Here is a 23905-nt window from a genome sequence, read left to right on the forward strand (position 1 = left end):
TCCACAAATCTCATGACCTATATAGAACTTCACACTTCTGAGAATTACTATTTTCCATCAGTATTCGTCACACTTTAATTGGATAAATACTCGGTGATTATCTTATTTTTGAGTTTCTTATTCATCCCGTTTTACATATTTAGTTTGCAGCCCTAACGAACGTCAAATCTCTCTTCTGTTAAGAGAGCTTATGACGTCGGAATTCACATAGTTAACTAGAAAATGATAAGTAATAACCTAATGTGTATAAAATGATAGTTCGAAACACGAATGATCTCTTGATATGGTAGTCGCTCATTTCTTTCCAGACGCTGATATGGAACTCCAGTTGGGTGGAGATCAAGGCCTTGGGTATGTTTTGAGGCATGATTACTTATTACCAGTACCAGTAACCAGTCTTGGTATTAGACAAAAATAATCTTAATAAAATCTATAGAATACAAAAAAATTCAGAGGCATATTTTGTAGTATAACCCATAACCTGACATTCAGCCAAAGACGGTTTCTCTCCATGTCCTAAACGTGACATTCTTCCCTCCACTGAAAAGCAGATTTTGTGCATCAAATAACAAAATGTCGACGGTTGCTAAGGAGTAAAGATTCCCTCGTTGGATGATTGAAATAATCATGTACAGCAGTGTCCAGGGTACACATAATAGCACATAGTAGTAACCATTGCAATGGTAATCAAAGCTCCAACCTTAGACAAAAGTTTCTTCATGTGATGAACAAACCGTTTGGTTACCAAGTTGATTAGATGGAAGAAATATGAAAAACTGAAAATTATTATTAAATTGACATTTTTATTTTCAGAATTCAAAAGATCATGTAAATTCTAAATGTGACAAAGTTGATTTTGACCTCTGAAAACGGTAATTTCATATTCAAAATATCGAAATATGTTCAATTCATAACCGACTTATATGACCATGTAAAAATATGAAATTTCAAATAACATATCTGATTTTACTTTTTTGACAAAATCATATACTAGTTGCCACATCGGCCGACATTTTATCTAGTTTTGATACTTGGATGTTACTTAACTAATTTTGCTGGCAAAAATGTCATATGTACAATTTTTTTGTAAAAAGAAAAAAGAAAATAGACGTTTTATAAAAATATTTTTTTTATTATTTAGTAGAATTAACAAAAAATTAGTTAAATAATTAAACTTATAGAAAAAATATATTCTTAAGTGTTTTGATCATATCACAATACCGTATTTATAAATGTTGTATATGTGATGTAATGATTCAAATTCAATATTAATATTGCAGTCATGTTACTCTTTTTTTTTTTTCAGTCATGTTACTCTTAATTAATTATGAATGTGTTTTTTATATAATTATGATTAATATATCATAAATTCTTTAAATGTAAACACAACCATATGATTACTTTTAAATGGTCACATGATTCAGCGCCAGTTCCACTTCAAGTGTGAAAAAACTGGAGTTCTGACAAAAAAAAGGTCACCAATTCCGATTTCATGGAACAACAATCAGGCGTTGCTTCACGACATTTCGGACTAGGCTTTGCTTCTTCTGAGTAATAATAATTTCATCACTGTGTATCTCTAAGGCTTCTGAAGTGTCTTCAGGTTCATTTATGTCTTCAGGTTCATTTATTTGTTTGTTGATCTCTATAATGTCTTTTCAAGTGCAATAAACTTATAAAAGAAAAGAGAAGATAGACAACAAAAACAAATGTATTTGAATCATTTACAGATAAATAACCATGTACACATGTTGAAGAGAACAAAAGCTAAAACTAACTCCCTAAAAAGCTACAAGATAACGTATTAGACAAAAGACAATTGTCTTCCTAACAGAGAAAGCTTACCTTTGTAGTCACCCCAAAACTGATACTTGCTTCTTACTGCATCAAAGCTACTGGTCTGATTAGATTGTAAACTAAACCCGGTTCTTCACTAGCACTGGAGACAGATTCCCCGGCGGCTAGATCATTGTTATCACCTTCTTCATACTCTGTAGCGCCAAGAAATATAAAGTCCAGACCTTCTATTCCAAAATCTGCGCTGTTACTAGTAGGAAGTCTATCCACTACCATTGGCTCAGACTCGTCCAAGACTTTGTGAAGTGAGCCAAAGTAACGCCCACGGGAATTTCTCTCTGATGGCTCGCTTAGTCTTTTCCTCTTTCTTCCTTCGCTTTGGTTCTTGGGGTGGTGGAGCTTGCATTTCGATCCTTGAGAGCACGATCCAGTGGCTTCCAAAACTGGGCAGGTGTAGGAATGCTTCTTCCGACACTGTTAACCATTACGTAGAGACAATCCGCAATCTTAACTTCATCGAGGGGTTTGTGAGTGTGAATTGAGAGGAATAAATAAAACATGTGACATCAAGCCAGAGAAGGATCTCTCTTTCCCCTTATACTCCTTGTGGCATTTAGTCAACGTAATACGTTGCATTGACGTCCTCGAAAGAAGTATATAGGATTGAGGTCGCTCAAAGAGTCAGTCATAGTGAGCATAAACGAAACGTGCATATGCATGTGAAAAAAATCAATAAATGAGATAATTGCAAACCGTGCAGTGTACACTAAGTTGAATCCTTACCTCGTCTCCGTCTGAACAGTATCCTTTTAAGAACCCCTCACATATGGCTGCACTCGGGTTGACATGCACATGCCTATATGGACACGCCTCATTGTTGCATAAGCCTGCATGCGTTATAGGTATTAGTATTGCGCGTAGCCGTAATTGGGATCTCAGTGAAAATTCTTACCTTGCAGAAAATAAGAACAATCAGGCATCCTTTCTGGAATGACCTGTGGAAGAAATAAGTACAGTTAAGAGTTTTCTGTAAATCAAAATTATGAAGCAATGACTTAGTAGGATAACCTTGTGAGTCAATTTGCAATTTGCATTGGCACACAACCCATTCAGAAATTTGGTGCAAACTGCAATTTTCGAGCGGTCGTGAACATAAGGACATTTCCCGTCTTCTTTGTTGCATTTCCCGAATCTTGTGAAGAACTGGCAATACTTCTTCTTTTTAGCCAACCGCAAGCGAATATTGTGCAGGCTCCATCTGACCTTCTCATTTGCCAACGCACGAGTTCGTTTCTTTGGATCTCTGACTAGCTGGTTACCGTTTCCCACACGTACATATCTGCAAGATTGAATTCAAAAGTTTGACTGAGGCTCCAGACTGTAGAGAGTAAAATTGGAAAAATTTGAATCTAGAATTGCATACTCTTCATTGCCTATGACCAATCTCTTTGGAATGAACGGTGTTTTTGCGCCTTCACTGTTTTCAGTAGGTCCAGAGCACAGTGAATCAACATCTGACAAAGAATCATGCCTTAGCTCAGGAGAGGTAGCTAACGAGAAACTAACAGTTCCAATCTAGAGAGTTCTCATGTCCAACTACCTAGATCATCCATATACTATTACAAAAAAAACACTCCAAATATCATACCAGATATTCTCTGAAGAGTTCGCCTAGAAGAATCCATTTTATAACGAAGGGAGCCAATCCTGAAAACGCGCTCCCCTGAAAAATAGAAGTTGATAAGAGAAACTGTGAGGTGCTGAAATAGAGTCATCCGGGCATCTCAAGAAACATCAAGAAGATAAACCCAAGATAATTGGAGTTGAAGCTTTGTGCGAACAGGCCAGGAGGCCTAAAAAGAGAGAATAATTCGTCCAAATAACTGGCCATGTATACTACTCGTGAACCAACTTACGTGTCAGATGGTTTCTGTTTGTCATCCTAGTAGTACTTTCTCCAGAATGCTTTTCATTTTCTTTCTTTGAAAATCCAGCCACAGCCAAGGTAGCTTCCTGTACAAACAGGGGTAAAAAGAACGTGGACACCGCTTTCAGTTGTGCTAATTGCTAAAGAGGAATCCTTACAGGCCAAAGACAATTTCAGTGGAGTGAAGAAATTAACCTCATTAGCTTTTCTCGAGTCTCTCTCAATGGACTTGGACCATTTTAAATGCGAACCACCAATACTTAATACCTTGGATTTTCTAAGTGAATACCCATTAGTTGATCTTGTATAAACCGAATGTCTCTTCCTCATCATAGACAATTTTTGGCTGAAGATTAGAAGGCCCTGTCATCAAGTTTGCAACACGCAAAAACAAAAGCGGTGCAGCTTAAGGAATATGAGTACATTAGATGCTAGATACCTGCTGTTGGAAAAAGAAACATTTCGCAAAGTAGAGCCGGAGACTGAATTCATTAGTCTTCTCCAGTATGTCACTCTTTTCCAAGGAACAAGTTGCGGTAATATCCTCTGATAGCGCCTGTGACTTGTGCGCAATCTTGACTGTGGATCATCTTGCGTCCAAACCAGAGAAAATTTTGACCGCTTATATGGTCTCGTGACAGCTGCAACTAAGAAAAAAGGCCAGTTAATTTATCGCATCTGGTTATGGGTGCAAAACAGCAAAAACATATGCAAGTCCATAAAAAGTGACTCTGATACGCCTGTTTCTGTAGGAAAAATCCTAAACCGTGGATTGTGCGTTCCTGAAAAAAGAAAAGGAATAATGCAAATTAAACCAATTATTCATTTCTATTCCAGGAATAAACCATCCTCTGTTTACGATCTCCTAAAGAAACAAGCGTATCAGAATCAATTTGAACATAGTCCTGATAGATGCTCAAATAGCAGATATTTACTTCACTTTTCATACCAGAGTCGGAGAAAGCTGGGCTAGATGATCTTTTCGAAACCATGGTTGTAGTGGCTTGTGAATCTAATGCATCATCAGGTGAGTGATTGACACAGCTCGCTGAAGTCCTTACTAGCTGATTTCTACTTCGTTTGAAATAGCCATCAGAGGCAGGAATCTGGCCCTTAGTTGCACCATGAATATCTGAAGCTGCAATCAACTGATTTTCCTTCCTTTGAACATATACCGTTCTCTTCAAATTTGAAGAATCCAACTTAGGATGATTTCTCTTCTGCTGGCAATCTGAAGGATAATCTGTCTGAGCTAGTGTGTCTGTCTTAGATGCATCTCCACCAGAGTGTGGAAGATTGGCTTCTCCAGATATAGCAGCGTCCATGATAGACTCAGGTAAACCAGTGATGAGGTGATCCCTGCTGTAAGATAACGGACATTTACCTGAGGAAGTAACAATGGCATTTGATACTTTGGAGGTGCTGCTATCTGAGGGAGGATTTGACTGCCTCTCGAGAGTGGTTCTTTCTCCTGTTTTAACACGAAAAGAAGCGTTACCTACATCAACCCTACTGGCAGATCCCGTGCTTTTGTCTTCGATACAGTTTAACTGGATGGCAGATGGAAGCAGTCCAAGGGTAACACCAGGAGAACCATACGAGGGTTTTCGAAGAAGGCTATTCCCTATACGTACGTAACTACCACTAGATTGGGCAGTCACTAGGGGAAGCTTCGGCTGTGTAAACAAAGTCGACGACAACGGCTTGGCAGCTACAAAAGGAGAGGCAGAAGTATCGAGCTTTCGATGCCAAGTGTGACACTTATTGGGAGGGTTAGCATCTTTCTTAGGGCCAGACACAAAAGGCAGGGCACGGGAATACCTTTTCTGAGTAGAGCAGTTCGATTTCTTTTTCCTGTTTTCTACTTTGTACCTAGAGCTCAGAGATGTCTTACTTTGGGAATCCCGATCTTGGACAGATATTACGTGATCTTTAACTTCTGCATGTGAGTGTGATCTAGGCAGAAGAACTCTTAAATCACCAAGAATTTCAGTTCCAGAAACTTTTACAACAGATGACCATACTTCACCATCAAATATATCAGTCTCAACCCTGTTCAGTGAGCCTTTCTCTTGACCGCCAACATCAGATGTTACATCAGCTTCTGGAGTTCTCCGCTTAGAGGTTCCACCAGATGGCTTTGCTTTCTCTTTGTAATTGCTAGTGTCATCAACCATAGAAGCAACATGAACTTCACTCCGTATCTTCCTGTACAGCCTTGGTGCGTTGGATAGAGAATCACGTGGAACTGAATCCCCACTAAAAGCAAAAATATTCGTTCCCCCAGTTCTGTACTTACTACTACCACCAGAATGCTTAGGTTTCGGTTTGTCTTTGCAAGTTTCATCAACTGTAGCAGCAACATGAATTTCACTCCTTATCTGCCGGAAGCTCCGCACCGTTGAGCTGGATACAGAATTACATGGAAACACTGCATTCCCACTAACAACAACAGTATCAGTTCCCGGAGTTTTGTAGTTCAAAGTTCCACCAGAAGGGTTTGTTTTCTCTTCTTGAGCATCTACAGCAGTGTTCTCAGCACAATTATTTTCCTCATGCATGAGGCCACCTAGAGATGCTATACCCAGATCTTCATCAGGCACAAGTCTCTCGGCACTTACATTCTCCATACACATGTCAGACGGTACTACCATAGCTAAACCTGATTCATCACTACCTGAACAGTCATCAGTTCTTTCAACAGGAAACACAATTGATGATTCCTTTACATCAACCTTTGTAAGAGATGAAGAAGTACCTTTTACACAAGCCTTTTTACCTTTATCACTGTCCCGATCGTCAGCCATTTCTGCAGCACTATTAAGAGGTGTAGTTTCCATGGATTCTATTCTACATTCAGGAGACAAAGAATCTACATTCTTATTGATCCCCTTGCTGTCATCTTCAATACAACCACTATCAGACTTCGCCAACACCTGGTCAGCAAGGTCTTCGCAAGGTTGAGACCCAACACTACACATGGACATACCAGCAAAACGAATTCTTGCTTCAGAAACACCGGAGAGATCAGCAACTGTTGACCATGATATAACTAATTTCTTAGGAGACGTATTAGTCTTCTTCTTCCCGTTGTTTTCCATCTCCATACCCTTGGGCAAAAGAGTTTTAGAACCAGTACCCGTTCTGTCCAAAAGATCTTCGTGAGACTTCACTATACTTCTGTTTCCATTTTCTTTAGTTACCGAAGCTTTCTCAAATTTATCAGGCACCAATGCTCTTCTAGCTTTACTAGACCTAGGTGTAACAGACCGGCGTGGGCGGATGCCTGCACTGGCAGGTGAAGCTACCAACCTTCTCCCACTATAACTAGTAAGATTCCGTGCATTCTCTCTACCGTTGTGATAGTTTCTTGGAGTTCCAAGCCTAAGCAGAGCACTCTTCTTCTGCGTTTGTTTCCCAGGCGTTGTTCTCTTCGATTCATTGCTCCCATCTCTCCTTCCACGATCTAAATGATAGTAGTCATCCCTTTTCCGCGGATAGAGAACCCTCCCTCCATTACGCGCTTCATCCCACCTCTGGTTTCTATCCCCTCCATGACTTGCTGATGACCTACTCATATCATGTCTCACTGTAACACCAACACGTGAAGATAAACCCCTGTTTCCCTCATCTAAACCCCTAAAACATCTATCGGATTCTGCTTTTAACTGACCACGGTCTTGATAGTTTCCCTCTATCCTAGTTCCTCCAGATTCTTTTCTCACATATCCAAGATTACGAAACTCATCTCTACACCTAGAACTACCATCTAAACCACGACTGATGCCAACACCCGATGAGTCCCTAATGTCACACTGATGGTTACGTCCTGGACTTCGATCCATTCGTCCCTGAGAAGGGTCCACTGTCAATGAATCAAGTCGTTTATCACTGTAGCCAACCCTAGCAGACTGAGAGATATCTCGCCGTTGCGTACATGTTATAATGGATGACGGCGGCTGCGAGACTCTATGAAACTCAAACCTAACTTTCTCTGGAAGATGCTGTTGCGGCGGCGGCGGCGGTAGAGGATGCTGGGAGTAGATGAAGGAAGACGGCTGATTAGCCCCCGGCATGGGTGGAAGATAATGGTGACGTTGCTCACCGCTTTGGCTTGACGGGAGATAGAAACTAGGGCTATCGGGATGAGATTCACGAGGAGGAGGAGGCAATGGCGGCGGCGGAAGGAGAGGAAGAGGAGGATTCCATTGGTCGAAGCTCGGATTGTAATGAGATGAATCCATTGCTGATTTCGCCAGCGTCTTCTTTGTTTTCTGCTGAAACTCACGCACGCACGCACGCACGATAACGGCGAGAGGTTAAGAATTAATACAAAAAGAAGAAGAAAAAAACGAAATTTTCTTCCGAAGCGCGGCGACTCTTGGCTGCACACCCCTAATCTTATTGGGCCTTGTTGGGCTGAATAACTGTATTGGCTTTGACTGAATTAATTTAACGAGAATTCAAATTTGTACGGTAAAAGAAAGGAAAAGAAAGATTTGATCCGAGTGAGATTCGGCGGCTAATTTGATTAGCTATTTCGTCCAAGTCCAGTCAACGTTCCTTTTTAAAACGCAAACGAAATCGTTAATAGGACAGGAAGATTTAAGTGGGATTAGATCATTGGAATGAAATCTGGCGATTAGAATGTTACTACGTTCCTTTCAAACGCAAACGAAGAGGACAGGAAGGTGCGTACGTCATGTATTACTACAGAACCACCATGATTTGACTCAGTCAGACTCACACACATGGTTTGTCTCTCAGATTGTGATAGGCACTATAGAGAGCAATAATACATTTATAACTTCTCGAACATTATGGTATGAAATTATAATCGATAAGATAATGCTAGAAAATGACAGTGAGACGTACGACGACGGTACGAGCATCACAGTACAAGACAAAGACCATTGACGTTGACGATATGCACATATTGTATTTCTGTTTTGCCCCAATAAAGGCAAAATTTTCCAAAACAGGTCCGAAAAATTAAAATTTGCATTTACAACTCTAAACAGGTCCCAAGATACTCTTCACCATCTCACAGGCTCAGCTAAGAAAGTCCTGCTATTGTGAAAAGGAACAAGCTCAGTTGAAACTCGATGAGCGGCTTTCTCTGCCTTTAAGATAATCCTCCACGGAGATGCCTCGCTCCATACTTCTCATGGAGATAGACTCGTCCTCCTCCATGTCAAGGAACGCTACATTAAGATGCGACTGTAATAGATTAGACCTCTTCAGTTTCTCGTCTTTGAGCAGCTTTGAATCCTCTAGGCCGTTGCTAACTTGTTCCTTTGCCCATTTTAGCATCTCCACGTCACCTCTAAGAAGATTCAACACCTGCATTTCCACAACACATATCTTTGTTAACACCAAGGTCTAAGATAATGGGACTGTCAAATTAATGACTCTCACCATTCCCATATCTGGCCGAGATTGTGGGTTATGTCTTATACAAAGAGTGGCTGCTAACGCCATCCTCTCCATCTGGTCACCATTGCTGTCATTAAGCAAACTCTGGTCTAGTAACTGAGAATAATCTCTATCATCCAAAATTGGTTTCGCCTGCACGTGTCAATACATAATCTTTTAATTAGCAAAATAGCAGAGAGAGGTTTGACCTTTCAATGTGAATTAGTATCCACATACCCACATAACTAGACTCTCTCTAGCCTTTGGTGACTCGCTACTAACAGGTTTTCTTCCAGAGAGAAGCTCGAGGAGTACAACACCGTATGCATACACATCTATCTTATCGTTCATCTTACCATACATAAAGTACTCTGGAGCTAAGTACCTACACCAAGAAACACATAAACATTCTTAAGATTGCTCTCTCTTCTTATACAACATAAACGGAACTTGATTTAGTTGTTTTTTTCCTCACCCAAAGGTGCCTGCAACATCTGAGCAGATGATCTGCGTTGTAGATACCGAAGCCCACTTCGCAAGCCCAAAATCAGAAAGCTGTGGCTCAAAATCATCAGACAACAATATGTTCGATGACTTAACATCTCTGTGAATAACAAGCTGTGGAGCTTTGTTATGCAGATAGTCCAACGCCTCAGCTATTCCCACAGCCACCTTATATCTCTGGTTCCAACGAAATGCAACCGGATCTTTCTTGTTACCTAAGGTTCAAAACCATGCATTGTTAGAACGAGAAACATTACAAGTAGCTAAATAAAGGTTAGTGGCTTTACCATGAAGATTCTCTTCAAGGCTTCCTCTTGAGAGATAGTTGTACACAAGTAAGAGGTTACTGTTTTCAAAGCAGTAACCTAAAAGAGAAATAACGTTCTTATGGTTCAACGTTGTGATGATGTCAATCTCAGCCACAAAATCCTTCAAGACGCCTTTGGTCTGCTTGAGAATTTTCACCGCAACCTCTCTTCCATTGAGAAGATAGCCTCTATAAACCCTGCTGCTTCCTCCTTTTCCGATGAAATTATCTGAAAGAAAAAAAAAAGACATTGCTTTTCTATTAGTTAAAGACATAAAAATATATTAAAAGAGTCTTAAACATTGGACAAACCAGGGCAGAAACTGGATGTCGCTGAAACAAGTTCCTTGTACTTAAAAGATCGGCAAGATGTGGAGAACCTCTCATGAAGACCCTTCACGATCATAGAATCATTGCCATCTAGACTTTCATTGTTTAAGCTAGTAGACAACTGCTTAGCGTCTGAAGTAGTACTGCTAACAAGAGAATTGGTCCTAGAGGGAAGCTTGAGGACCCACTGTGCAACTGGTATCTGTCTGAAGGAATAACTTCTCGTCGGAACACTAGCTAACACGTCTGGAGAAGCTACACGACAGAGCAAAGGCCAGCCTGGTCTAAACTCAGGCAGTTCGTTGACCAGCATAGTGATGAATCTGGTCAAATCTTCTGGAACCTTTACTGGCTCAGTGGCCATTTTTGACGTGTGGAAATCATCTTGATCACCGTTACAACTAGATGATCTAGATAGATCTCCACAGACAGAGAGATTCCCAAGGCAGGAGGAAGACACTAAAGCCTGCCGTAGACTAAGGCAATTGAAACGATCCTCCTCCCAACTGGTGACTACTTTGGTATTCTTATGCATCTGAAAGAAGCTAGACAAAGTGTTCCTATGTGCATTGCCTTTTCCTATGAAAAAACACACTTAGACGAACACAGATCACCATGCAAAAACTTTAGAATACTCAAAAAAAAGGACATACCTTTCAATGAGGAACCATCTTTCTGAAACATGACTTTCCCGTTGTCGACGGCCATAACCCAGCAGTCTTTTGACAGTTTCTTGGCTAAGTACTTAGCCACGGAGACAGATGAGTGGTTACAAGTTTTGGAAACTCCAACTACAACTTTGGATCCATGACATAGCTTTGCTTCTCTGACTAGAGCCTTGCGAGTAGAAGAGCCTCGGCATAGTTTCAGCTTCAGCTCAATCTATTAAAAGTAATCTTTTTAGATCAAAAGCAGAGAAACAAATAATGATATTCAAAGTTGTCAACCTTTTTTCTTTTTGTAGATTTTACCTGTTTCAGTTTGCAGAAACCTTCATAAGCTTCAAGAACAGAGTCGAAAGTTTTAACAAGAGAGATCAACGAAGAGTCGTCACCTGCTTGAGAGAGCGTTAAAACATAAGAAAACCCATTTCCAAAAAAATCGTTAGCTTTATTTAATATTTATAAATCTCAGCCTCGAAAAGTACCGTTGGTGATAATGTGAAGAGCGATCACGGTATCACCCGGTTCAGCAACCTTAACCAAAGCCCAATCTAGCAGCTCACTGCTCGCCGCATCGAACTTCACACCCACCACTATAGTACGACCTCCTGTAACGACGCTGTTTTGCGTCATCTCTCTCTCTAGCTCTCTTGTTTTTTTTGTCACTTTTTTCTTCAAAAATTGTTTGTCTAATTTTCAGGTGAGTGATCTGTATCCTTTCCTGAAGTGTGATTCATGGAGAAACATAATCATCTTGACGATTATATGACTACAAAACAAAGTTTCTCGTCACTGTCTTTATGGCGGCTTTGATTTTGGTTCTGCAGTTTCTGAGAAAGAGAAGAGTATAAGAATGGAGGAGCTGACATCTTTGTTAATAAATAAAATAAATAGCTGATTTATTACTAGTACCTATTTTGGCAGTCAGAAAATTAATTTTACCAGATATATATTCATGAATCGTGAAACAAGTCAACTTTAAGATTTTTATGGAGGATAAAGCAAAAAACATTAGATAATATTCACTTGTAAGAAAAATGTTTTACCACTCTTAGAGCATCTTCAATGGTACTGTATAATTTCCTTTATATTTTACACCAAAATAGAGTAACTCTATTATAGAGTTGGATTTACTCCAATGGTTCACTCTATAATAGAGTTATTCTATAAATAGATTGAATTATAGAGTTATATTGATTTTTACTCTATATTTGGAGCGGAAAAGCAACATAACTCTATAATTCACTCTATTTATAGAGTAACTCTATTATAGAGTGAACCATTGAAATAAATCCAACTCTATAATACAGTTACTCTATTTTAGTGTAAAATATAAAAGAAATTATAGAGTGCTATTGGAGATGGTCTAATAAACTCGTAATCTACGTACCTTTATACGGCATGTTTCACGGTTATCGGTTAATTATATATAGAGTAATTGTAGCACGGAGTGGTGGTGCCATGTATGATTACATGAGGGGACAATGCAATTTATAAATATCTATGGTTTGATTTCTTTTTTTCTTTTGAACAACTTGGTTTGTTTTCTAAAATAGAAAAAGAATTTTAAATAAATATTGGATTTATTCCTTTGTTTTATACGGTTCCATTCCTTGTCACCTTTTTTCTCTGTCGTCAACGTTTCAGGTCCTTGTCTTTTGTTTGATCCTTAATGTATTTTGGTAGGTTGACGATTCAAAGATAAGTATAGTAAATGGTCGCAAAAATTGTGCGACGTTCGTATACGCTTTCTAAAATATATATATATTTATCGGTTTGTTGATCTAATGGTCCTAATCGTTGACGTAATTCCATTTTGAGTCTTTGACCAATGTTTTCTCTTGCCAATCTTGTTTATTTTTAACGTGCAATCTCATTTTTATTTGAGATATATTTACACACGTGTGTTTATTTTCTGCTTAAGATGATTTATTATCACTTATTACGTGTAAATTTTGTTTTAACCTATGGTAGCATGCACATATTAATTCATTTATCAGTTTGTGATTGTTGAATAGGGTAGTTAATGTTTGAGGTCACAGAATGGGCCGGTGGAACCACTCACACAACATTGAAAGCCACTGTCGGCCATTCCTGCAAATGTCATCCCACTCACGTGAAACCCAAACAAAGCCACCGTACACGTGTCCTCATTATAGTTCTTAAAGTAACAATAAGCATAATAAACTAGCTTCTCTAGTCATTTAATGTTAGTCAGACTATTACATCTACATACTTGTTCTACAGCCTATAACATCTAATAATGCATTCATCTCTGCTGCTACTAGTGAAGTACCTTAGTTCAAAAATCCTTGTCTACCATGGAACTACACATCTTGAATCTTCCCACCATATCATTGATTCTGCTCTCATATTATATACCTATACGCAATATATGGACAAGGAAGGAACTCCACTAACTTGTGGTTTGGTTTGGTTCTCACGGTTTGTTTTAGAACCAATTTGAGACTCTGAACTCTGAAGTCTCGTAGCTTTCTGAGATGTTTCTCCTTGTCTTCTCGGGTCTTGGTCCACTCTTCCCTTTCTATTACCGTTGTCGGGTCAACTCTTTCCCCCTGAAAGAAGCAACAAAATATATTAACACAGAGCAGAGATGAGTAACGCTAGTTCAAAGGAATCCAAAAGGACTGCCAGAAGAATGGTTGGGGATATTGAAAGCTACCACGTGTATGATTTTAAAGGAGTTTCCATTATCGCGTATCACGAGCAAGTCATCCTTCCAATCCCTTTTTCTTCCTCCGGAACTGTCACCTGAAACATTCTAAACCTTTAATATGGGAAGGAAGGAAGATTGTCTTAGCAGCTTTGAACTACACAAGGTATTTTAAGCAAGCTAACGTGATTCAGAACTATGACATATATTATATATAGATAGCATCAACATAAACCAGCATGAGACACATTCAGCTCAGGTTTGTGCTCAGACCCAGAATGAGAAAGAAAGCTTAAATAAAGTGGAAAGCAACAATCAGACATACCTAAACTCTGGCTCTGGTGATTGACTTTCTCTTGGAATCAATAACATAGATCTCTTCAAGGTGTAGCACAAATTCTGGGTCGTTTAATCGTCAAGAAAACCTGCATAATGAATAAACAATGATCAAAGACATATATGTAACAGAAACTAACTACTGAACCAAACCAAGTAGTTTCGAGTTAACATGTTTCCTAGTGTCATACTAGTAGTGTGTTTTTCAAGCAATGTAGCCAAAACAAATAATCACTGCACCAACGACCTGATGAGTCTAACCGTTCAAAATGACGTACCTTGGAATCTCCCTCTCAGAGTTGTAGAGTGAATCTCGAGGAGCATCAATAGGGGGTTCAGTGACATTGTAACATTCATAGTCACTCATAGCACATCGAACATACTGTACTTGTAAAACATCATTAAGAGAGGTGTTATTAGCACCATACAAAAATTAGTAAACAAAACTTGGATGAAAAACAGAATGAAAGGGGAAAAATTGATTGAGCAACACCTAGCTGCCACATTAAGATCATACTAAGAGGTGGAACAAGCTCTTACCATTTACATAACTCAAATTTCACTTTTCAAAATTTCAATTCTCAGTTGCAAAGAATAGAAAACTGGCGCAGCTATGTTCATATAAGAGACAGTAACCATGTCAAATGAATTAGCAATTGAGTATAAATGAAAAACATTTTAATCTCAGAACAGAGCATATAAGTTCCAAACAAGGACCGGCAAGGATTAAAAGGGCTGACCTTTTGAGGCACTGGAGCAAGAACTCTCGGAATGGAGTAAATATCCGTATCCGGAGGAGTCGCATACATCTGCAGCCACATCAGAAAAACGACGCCGTAAATGAGCAACTGAGAATTTAAAAAAAAAAAAAAGTTAAAGCAGAGAACTTTCTTCACACCTCTCTGAAATCATAAACATCGTTATCAGGATCAGGCGGCTTCCTGATAAAGAAATCACAGTCAAGCAAGCTGATCTTATGGAACTCGTAATTCGTTTATCCTGTGATCAACCACCATCTCCGAGTCCCATCCCTGCGTCGATACAATGCTCTTGCTCTGCACGAAAGCGATGTCTCGGTCGCCGGCGCTGCCGACGCCGCTAAGGGGTCGTACTCGACGTCGTAGTCTTTCTTGTTGTCCACTTCCTCGTCGTCGTCCACCTCCGTCGGCGTCGACGTCTTCTACTTTAACGATGGTAGAACGGCCACGGCGGGGTTTGAGTGTTAATGGCGCGAAATCGGGGAAGGTTGTGAGTGAAGGAAAGAGACGTTGTGTGGTGGAGGAAGGCGGAGGAGGTTTGGAAGTGAGTGAGAGTAGAGATAAGGAGGGAGAAGCGGCGGAAGACGGCATGGGTAAATGGGATAAAGCTCTCTCTCAGTGTCTGAAAAAGTAAATTTTAATTTTGTTTATTTACTTTTTACAGTAAGCTTCTGTCCGTATGATATTTGCATCTCGACTCTCGAGGCTCTTATACGATCGATCTTATAATAATAAACATTTTAACTTTCCCCCAGAAAAAAAAAAGCTTCTCTTCTTCCATCGCGCTGTACCGGCTTTCCCATCTCAATCCCGGGGGAAATTAGATTTGTTTCTCTGTCGCGAGAATCTTCATCGACCTCCGTTACTTCCTTTTCCTCTCCGTCACCGTCACCGTCACCGTCACAGATCCCAATCGAGACTCCCTCCTGCGATGTGGTGATCTCTCTCCATCTCTCCCACTGATTCTACGATTGCTCTCTGCGTAGCCTTGTGAATTAGGGGTTTCTCTACGATTCGATCGCGTTCTTCTACACACTGTATTCGCTGCTAGATTTCGGATCATCCTCAAATGGCAGCGCCGAGGCCGACGGGGAGCCAGGATCTGTTCGATGCTTATTTCAGGAGAGCGGATTTGGATGGAGATGGTCGTATCAGTGGAGCTGAGGCCGTCGCTTTCTTCCAAGGCTCCAATTTGCCTAAAAACGTCCTTGCTCAGGTTCTCTTCCCTTCGTTGCAGTATTTGATTGATTGTTGAGAATATACTTGTAGCTCCTAGAGTTTTTCGAATCGGATCTTTGATCTTTGGGATCGTTTGGTAGAAGCGTGACGTATTTTGTCCCATTTTGTTTTCTTCTGTGTGGTTCTTTTCATTCTAGAGCTTGTACTCTACTTGTGTGATTCTATAGGAGAATCCATTTTTGTAATATGTACTGTTGCTACTTGAGGATATTGAAAGATAGGGAAGCAATCTAGATGTATCTACTTGTATGCAATGAGGGGAACTCTAAATATTTAAGTATCATCATACGTTGTTGGACTATAGATAACATCTGCAGATTCTTTTAGATATAAGTTTCAGCGTCTATTGTACTATTAGTCTTTGGATTGTTGATGGTTGAGCTTTTTTTTTTTAACGTTCTTGTAGGTATGGTCCTGCGCAGATGCAAAAAAGGCTGGTTACCTTGGTCGAGCGGAGTTTTATAATGCTCTAAAGTTGGTTACTGTGGCGCAAAGTAGACGGGAATTAACTCCTGAGATAGTCAAGGCTGCAATTTATGGTCCTGCTTCTGCCAATATCCCTGCTCCCAAAATAAATCTTGCTGCAACACCCTCTCCACAGCCTAGGGGAGTTGTGCCTGCTACACAAGCTCAGGGGGGTGCGTCACTGCCTTCAGTTCCGCCTGGTATGAGAGGGCCTCAAATGGGTGGAACTGTAAGCAGTAGTAACCAACAAGTAGGAACGGGCCAGCAGAACCAATTTATGGGGGCGCCTCCATCTCAACCACAGCAAAACTTTCAAAGCCAGGTTATGCCATCTGGAGGGACTACTGCGCCTCGTACGGCAAACCAACCTATGCCATCTGATTGGCTCAGCGGCAGAAGTGTCGGGCCCTCTGGGCAAGTGAATTCTCAAATACCTTCGAATCAAAGTGGATATGGTTTGACGGCACCTAACTCAATTGCCAACAATACACCAAAACCGCATATGACACCTGCTGTAATAAGCTCTACAACAGCCAGACCTCAAGAATCAGCGCCGGTGCATAAGCCCCAAGATTCATCTGCTCCTTCAGGTGCTCGTGCTCTAGATGCTCCATCCAATCAATTGGTAGCCAAGGATCCAAAGGAACTAGCTGCATCAGGAAATGGTTTTCCCTCTGACTCACTTTTCGGAGATGTGTTTACAGTTGCTTCCTCGCAGCCAAAACAACATCCTGTGGGAACTACGTCGACAATGGGCATCTCACCTTCTTCTGGTACAACTGGCTCTACTGTTGGTGTTGGGCTTGCAGCTTCTGGTCAGATGACGCAGCGTCAGTCTCAGCCCCAACCCCAACCCCGACCACAGCACCAACCACATCACCAACCCCAGCATCAACCACATCACCAACCCCAGCACCACCCCCGACCCCACCCCCAATCTCAAATCCAACACCAACCCCACCCCCAGTCCCAAGCCCCTTGGCCAAGAATGACTCCAGCTGACGTCCAGAAATATGCAAAGGTATTTGTGCAAGTTGACACTGATAGGGACGGCAAGATCACTGGGCACCAGGCTCGGAATCTGTTCTTAAGTTGGAAGCTCCCGCGAGGTAGGCTACATTTCTTTTCTGTAGCTTCATTCGCTAACCACTATTTTAGTTTCAGTTTGACCATGTTCTTATAATGGTGGTGAACATGCATGATAATTAAGTGACACTTCTCCAGTTATGTATATTTGTTTGTATAGTCTTGGAATTATTGGTCAACTGCCATTTTAGGTGAAATCTTGAGTCATGTTTTCTTCAACGTGTAGACGATACATGGATAGTGATATTAATATCATCCCAAGTAGAAATTGTTGTACTTTATATGGGGATTATAGACCGTTTTATGTGTTCAATGATGTTCCTTGGTATTACAGACGCTTTGAGGCAGGTATGGGACTTATCTGATCAAGATAATGATAGCATGCTTTCCTTGAGAGAGTTCTGTATTGCTGTCTATCTAATGGAGCGTTATAGAGAGGGCCGACCTCTTCCCCCTGTATTCCCAAGCACTATAATATCTAGTGAGAGCATGTTTACCTCTCCTAGTCAATCTGTGGCACCACAAGGCAATGCATCCTGGGGACATACACATGGTATTGCATCACACAAACCTAATTCTGCTTTACTTGCATTAGTTTTCTGAAGTATGGATATTCATTCTTGGATTAAATATTGTAGGTCAAGTTCATGGGGCCTCGAGACCACCAGCAATTCCCAAAGGAAAGCCTCCAAGGCCGGTCCCTCTCTCTCCTAGTGATGGAATGGTCCAGTCCACTCAGCCAAAGCGTAAAATGCCTGAGTTGGAAAAACAGCTGGTGGATCAACTTAGCAAAGAGGAGCAAGATTCGCTCAACTCAAAGTTTGAAGAAGCCACTGCTATTGATAAAAAGGCACTCTCTTGTTTCTCTCTGATTTTAATTTGCTAATGTGGTGAATTTCTTTGATTAGCGTAAGTCAATTTTTTTTTCTTCTTTTTCTCTCATCTGAAGGTGTCTTCCTCCTCACCCCCACCTCTTCTTCATATGACACTAATATGAATAATTGTAGATTTTGGTAGTCATATTCTAGATTATAAGTTTCCAAACCTAGAAGATAATCAAACAGCCTCTGAGAACTATGCATAGTTCTTAATTCTTTTCTAAACCTGATTTAAGCTACTTACTACAATTCATGTGCTATTCCCGTTAGGTGATCAGTTGTCCATATAGTCTTTATTGACGTAACCTAGTATTTTATGTGACCCGTTTCTTTTTTTTTCTCAAGATCCTTGTATTTTGGTCTTTCAGGTGGACGACCTTGAAAAGGAAATAGCTGATTCCAAGCAGAAAATTGAGTTCTTCCATGCTAAAATGCAGGAACTTGTAAGTATATTTGTTTATTAAGTTTGGTCGTTTCTTTCCTATAATGTTGTTTGAAATCGCTTTAATGATCACAAGAAGTAGACGCAACAGTTGTTTGACTCTATGATTGTATATTTCTTATGCGCTTTCAAAATTTCTAGGAAATAGTTGTTTTCAGGGACCACGTTATTATTACCAACGATCGGTTTGTGTATCTAACATTTTCCAGTTGGTTCCTTGGGTGCAGGTTTTATACAAGAGTAGATGTGACAACCGGTACAATGAGATCACGGAGAGAGTCTCGGGTGATAAACGTGAGGTATTGAGTTTCTTTTATGTCGTACTTCTTCTATAATGGTATCAAAGATCCAGTTTGATTACCTAACAAAATCAACCTGTAATCCAGCTTGAATCCCTAGCAAAAAAATACGAGGAGAAATACAAGAAGTCTGGCAATGTAGGCTCTAAATTGACAATTGAAGAAGCGACATTCCGCGATATACAGGTAGTTTAGAAGCATCATCCCCGGAGTATGTCGTACTTTGAATTGTCGCCTTCAGAAATATGATAATCTTCCCTTTTAAAATGCAGGAGAAGAAAATGGAATTGTACCAGGCTATAGTCAAATTTGAAGAAGGCAAGCTTGATGATAGTATTGTTAAGGTAAACCTCACGTGCTATCTGGTTGATTGAATGTGATTGGTAGTTCTTTTGCCTGAATGTTTTGTCTTGTAGGAGCGCACTGAACACATCCAATCGGGCCTTGAGGAACTGATTAAACAATTGAATGAGCGCTGCAAACAATATGGAGTACGTGGCAAACCCACTTCTCTGGTGGAGCTTCCCTTTGGTATAGATTTACACCTTCTCCTTTCAAGTTAAATATCAACTTTAGTATAATACTTTCTTGATCAGTGGCAGGAAAGGTTAACACATGACTGTTAGTTTAGTATCTAGTAATATGATCAAATGGTGGTCTTTTGTACAACCTAAACTCAGTATATTTGGCACTTTATGTATTGTTGCCAGAAAACTTTATCGATACAACTCTATACATGTGGTATCTTCCTTTCTATATATTCATGGGATTCTCTCACGTTTTACAGGTTGGCAACCTGGAATCCAAGAAGGTGCTGCTGATTGGGATGAAGATTGGGATAAGCTAGAGGAAGAAGGTGAGATTATCAAGATGAATGGCTTTACATGTTTAATCATTTTTCTTTATATTTTTGTCTTTTGGGGTCATGTCTTCCAAAACAGGGAATGGATTTTGTAGTTTAACCCTTGAAGAATTGCATCCTAATTTTTCTCTCATTCCAGGGTTTACCTTCGTCAAGGAGCTTACACTTGATGTCCAAAATGTCATTGCCCCACCAAAGGAAAAATCATCTACTTGGAAGAAAGAAGTTACCGTCTCTTCAAATGAAGGTGAACACGTTTCATCCTCAGATGTTGAGTCTAAAACAGAGAAAAATCCAAGCAGTGGAGAAGAGGCATCTGAACATTCAGACGGTAAAACAGATAGAAACGGATCTCTGGATGGGTCACCCAGAACCAAAGATACGCGGAGGTACGCCTTTTTTATTTTATTTTAGACATTGTGTGTTTTGGATTGCATATTTTTTAACCATGGATAATATGTAAAGTTGAGTATGATATGTTCCTACACATCTCGGGTGACTAAAACTGTCTAAATTTTACTCAATGTTGTCTCAGTGAAAATGGCCATGATGATGGTGAATCTACCCCTTCTGCTGGAAAAACTGTAAAAGAACCTAGTTATGACTCTCACGATGAGACAGATTCAGTTTCAAGCTTCAACCCTGACAACGGAAAGGTATAATGTGCTCACGAGCTCTAAATTAATATTTGATACAATGATACTTCGCCAATCTTTAATCTAATTGTTCTGAGTGTTGTGTGTTTACGCAGGACAAGAAGCATGATACTGATTTTGGATTCGGGTTCGGATTCGATGATTTCAGCATTAAACCTATAAAAACGGGTTCCACCCTATCAAATGACTTCCTCCCTCCAAAGCTATCTATATTTTCTGATTCTGTCCCAAGTCCCCCGGCAAATGCCAACGACGGTTTCACTGCAAAACCTTCCTTGTTTGCTGATTCCGTCCCCAGCACCCCGGCAACAACCACTGCCTCTTACCCAGGCAATAAATCATACTTCGATGAGTCTGTCCCAAGCACTCCTGCTTACGCAGGTACATCGTACTTCGATGAGTCTGTTCCAAGCACTCCTGCTTATCCTGGAACCTTGTTTCCCGAGAAGAAATCATTTTTCGACGACTCTGTTCCAAGCACTCCTGCTTATCCTGGAAACTTGTTCCCCGAGAAGAAATCCTTCTTCGATGACTCTGTCCCAAGCACTCCTGCTTATAGCACGTCTGATTTTGGTGGGAAGCCGTTTGCATCAGAGACTCCACGTTCGGACAACTTGTTCCCAGGAAGAAGTCCCTTCATGTTCGATTCTGTCCCAAGCACACCTGCTGCACACGATGACTACTCTTCCAACAGCTTCTCCCGCTTCGATTCATTCAACAGCAATAACAACAGCAATGACGCTTTCTCTCTGTCCCGCTCAGACTCGATGCGCAGCACAAGCGAGCCAGACCCATTCGCATCAAGGTTTGATTCTTTCAACTATCAGAGATATGATTCCTTCAATGCACAAAGCTATGACCACAACAACACTTCAGAGACACCTAAAGCTTCGTTGACGAGATTCGACTCAATTGGAAGCACGAGAGACTCTGATTACAGTCAGGGGTTTGGGTTCGATGACCATGACCCGTTCGGTTCTACGGGACCATTCAAAACAACGACAAATACAGCTGAGACACCTCGGAGCTCTGATCACTGGAATGCCTTCTAGCCCCCATGCCCACGTGTGATGCGAGTATGATCACATACATATAGTTTGCTGTTTTTCTCACAGTCGGAAGAGTTTTATGTACTTGTTTGGTTTTCTCTCTGTTTGCTTATTTTTGTTGTTGATATATAATAGTTATTTTGCCATTTAAAAGTTTCTTTTGATCTCCGATTTAAAAAAATTCTTTTAAAATCTTTCTTTTCAGAGAATTTTATTTTCAAAGCAAATAATAGTGATATACAAAAATATCAAAAAAATTACATCAAATAAATATACGAATTCAATTTTACAACAAAAAGAACTTAAAGCCAGAGTTGACAAGTCACCCCAAATGGATATCTTTTGGTCATATAATACAAATCTCTGATGAAACACAGAATCACATACCTATCTATTTATATAAAAGAGGGTTTTAATCTCTCTTAGGGTGTCCACGTAGGCGGACAGGTCATAAACTCAAAGGCTATCAACGCGACACGTGTCCTGTCTCTCATAAACGCATCGTTTCATTAAGTTACGTAATTATGTGTGGGCTTTGTTTAATGTGTTATGGGCTTAGAAAGAAACAAAAGCTTAGCCCAGTTTTCACCTTCACCTTCCAGAGTTTAGGATTCATCGGCTCCTCTGAAATCTGATTACGGTTCTAACAATGGAGGTTCTGAGAGGTCGTGTGAGAGGAGACTTCATGAGTAATCTATGCGTTGATGTCTGATCGTGTCGTCTCGATTGTTCACTACCAAACCGTTACAAGTTGCATTGATTCATTGTCATTAACAATTTCCGACCCACTACAGCCAGGATCTCTCATTCAGTGAATCTTATCCCTCTTCCATGCGGTGATTCTCCACCTATATAAAGGTTAGGCTTCATCCTTTGAGCATCATCCTCCCAATTCCTAATATCAAAAGAATATTATTTTGGGTATAATGGCTACCTCATCTATCATACTCTCTGATTTGAAGGATGTCTGTTGTTCTTCAATGATATCAGTGCGGCTTAGATTTTGGGAAGCAAGAAACGTGGTGAGTAGTTTATAGGTGTAGACATGCTCCGCGTAGACGCTAAGGTTGTCGATTCCTCAAACTCATGAGTCATGTTCATCGTAGTTTTAAAACATAATCCTGCATATGATCTCAAAATTTCCATTATTTTCAATCCGAACATTTGTTTCACTCTTTGCGAGATAGTTTCAATACTGTTTGTTGATGAGGTTCTCCTCTTTACACGTGTTTCAGACGATTATACGACGGCAAACTGGAAAGCTGTGTGTTCTTTTGTAGACGCCTTCGATGGTTTAGGGTTTCAGAGAGACTGTCGTGAAATATAGTTCTATTGGTTCTGTTTCTTCCTTGGCCATTAAAAAGTGATGCAGATTGCTCTTGGTCGTCCCTCTTCTGAAGAAATCTGCTTCTTACAATATTTTTTTATATTGCTTGGTCTTTTCTCGCCAGTTGCGTTTTTATATATGTTTTGGAATGTTATTGTATCTGCTTCATAGTGATGATGAACTGCCATTTACTGATATATATGCCAAAGGAAGAGGTTGAAAGGTATCATCTCTCTTGAAGCCTTCTGTTTTTTTTTTCCGTTTTGCTTTAGCAAAAATAACAGTGTGCTTATTCTGCTTATACTGTATCTACTATCTCCTGGCTAAAAGACATGTTCCAGATACATTTTTTGAACATTTGATTTGAAGTGATCTCGAGAGTAAAAATAACAGTGTGCTTATTATTGTGATGAGCTTTTGTGATATAAAGGGTTTGGCTATTTTTCAAATTTTGTCTGAGCTTTCAAGTAGTGTAGACAATGCTCATCAAATCTACTGAGATTCGTTCATATGATCTAAAATAAGAATTGTCATTTTCTTCTATGTTTAATGATACATGGAATCTCTGTTTGATCAGATGGGACAACAACTAAGATAAGAAGAAGAAGAGAGTAAAGGGATGATGAGGAAACACGAGTCTGATGCAGAGCTAAGATGAGATTTGTCAGATGAAGGAGAGACCAAAAGAGATTAAAATCATGTACATGGCTAACTATCAGACTTAAAAGTCTGTGTTATTTTCTTCTTCTATACAAAGATCCAATTTTTCCTGTGGCAAGTTACAAAATATAAACCCAGCATGAGTATCACCACCACGAGTGTTGTGAAGTGCTTGAAGAGGAGAACAAAAGATTAGCGTGAAGTAGGAATCTATCATGCATCTGGCCCAACT

The 23905-nt window shown here is 40.1% G+C and overlaps 3 protein-coding genes, 1 long non-coding RNA gene and 1 pseudogene across 8 annotated transcripts; 2 read left to right on the forward strand and 3 right to left on the reverse strand.

The window, feature by feature from the left end:
• Positions 1 to 1691: 1691 nt before the first annotated feature.
• Positions 1692 to 8079, reverse strand: LOC108833611 (uncharacterized protein At1g21580). Of its 3 annotated transcripts, XM_018607020.2 has the most exons (11): positions 6483 to 8079; positions 4674 to 6401; positions 4164 to 4371; positions 3920 to 4070; positions 3714 to 3810; positions 3446 to 3520; positions 3221 to 3311; positions 2866 to 3136; positions 2750 to 2792; positions 2581 to 2684; positions 1692 to 2271 (listed from the first exon to the last, which is right to left on the reverse strand). In XM_018607020.2, the coding sequence occupies exons 1-11, from the start codon at positions 7966 to 7968 to the stop codon at positions 1879 to 1881; spliced, it is 4647 nt and encodes a 1548-aa protein (XP_018462522.1). In that variant the 5' UTR covers positions 7969 to 8079; the 3' UTR covers positions 1692 to 1878. The 3 variants fall into 3 exon arrangements, with proteins under 3 accessions (XP_018462522.1, XP_018462521.1, XP_018462520.1); XM_018607019.2 differs by having other exon boundaries at positions 4164 to 4365; positions 4674 to 8078; XM_018607018.2 differs by having other exon boundaries at positions 4674 to 8078.
• A 463-nt stretch (positions 8080 to 8542) lies between these two features.
• On the reverse strand, positions 8543 to 11772 carry LOC108833610 (protein kinase STUNTED). Its single transcript, XM_018607017.2, has 9 exons — positions 11428 to 11772; positions 11252 to 11334; positions 10934 to 11162; positions 10263 to 10859; positions 9931 to 10179; positions 9615 to 9858; positions 9377 to 9524; positions 9143 to 9292; positions 8543 to 9067 (listed from the first exon to the last, which is right to left on the reverse strand). Exons 1-9 carry the CDS (start codon positions 11573 to 11575, stop codon positions 8816 to 8818), a joined length of 2100 nt encoding a protein of 699 aa, XP_018462519.1. The 5' UTR covers positions 11576 to 11772; the 3' UTR covers positions 8543 to 8815.
• A 1237-nt stretch (positions 11773 to 13009) lies between these two features.
• LOC108821020 (PLASTID TRANSCRIPTIONALLY ACTIVE protein 6, chloroplastic-like) lies at positions 13010 to 15385 on the reverse strand (annotated as a pseudogene).
• A 131-nt stretch (positions 15386 to 15516) lies between these two features.
• LOC108822276 (uncharacterized) lies at positions 15517 to 21878 on the forward strand. 2 transcript variants are annotated; one of them, XM_018595315.2, is made up of 14 exons: positions 15517 to 15926; positions 16356 to 17004; positions 17119 to 17523; positions 17835 to 18053; positions 18139 to 18350; positions 18747 to 18821; positions 19048 to 19119; positions 19207 to 19305; positions 19392 to 19463; positions 19536 to 19650; positions 19907 to 19975; positions 20121 to 20370; positions 20517 to 20637; positions 20733 to 21878. In XM_018595315.2, exons 1-14 carry the CDS (start codon positions 15780 to 15782, stop codon positions 21687 to 21689), a joined length of 3462 nt encoding a protein of 1153 aa, XP_018450817.2. In that variant the 5' UTR covers positions 15517 to 15779; the 3' UTR covers positions 21690 to 21878. The 2 variants fall into 2 exon arrangements, with proteins under 2 accessions (XP_018450817.2, XP_018450816.2); XM_018595314.2 differs by having other exon boundaries at positions 16356 to 17523.
• A 382-nt stretch (positions 21879 to 22260) lies between these two features.
• LOC108822277 (uncharacterized) lies at positions 22261 to 23825 on the forward strand. 2 transcript variants are annotated; one of them, XR_001944738.2, is made up of 4 exons: positions 22261 to 22544; positions 22649 to 22752; positions 22922 to 23236; positions 23591 to 23825. It is a non-coding gene; the product is annotated as an uncharacterized LOC108822277 (long non-coding RNA). The 2 variants fall into 2 exon arrangements; XR_001944737.2 differs by having other exon boundaries at positions 22263 to 22544; positions 22649 to 22708.
• Positions 23826 to 23905: the final 80 nt, after the last annotated feature.

Source organism: Raphanus sativus, chromosome 8, assembly GCF_000801105.2.
Source record: "Raphanus sativus cultivar WK10039 chromosome 8, ASM80110v3, whole genome shotgun sequence".
Taxonomy (NCBI): domain Eukaryota; kingdom Viridiplantae; phylum Streptophyta; class Magnoliopsida; order Brassicales; family Brassicaceae; genus Raphanus; species Raphanus sativus.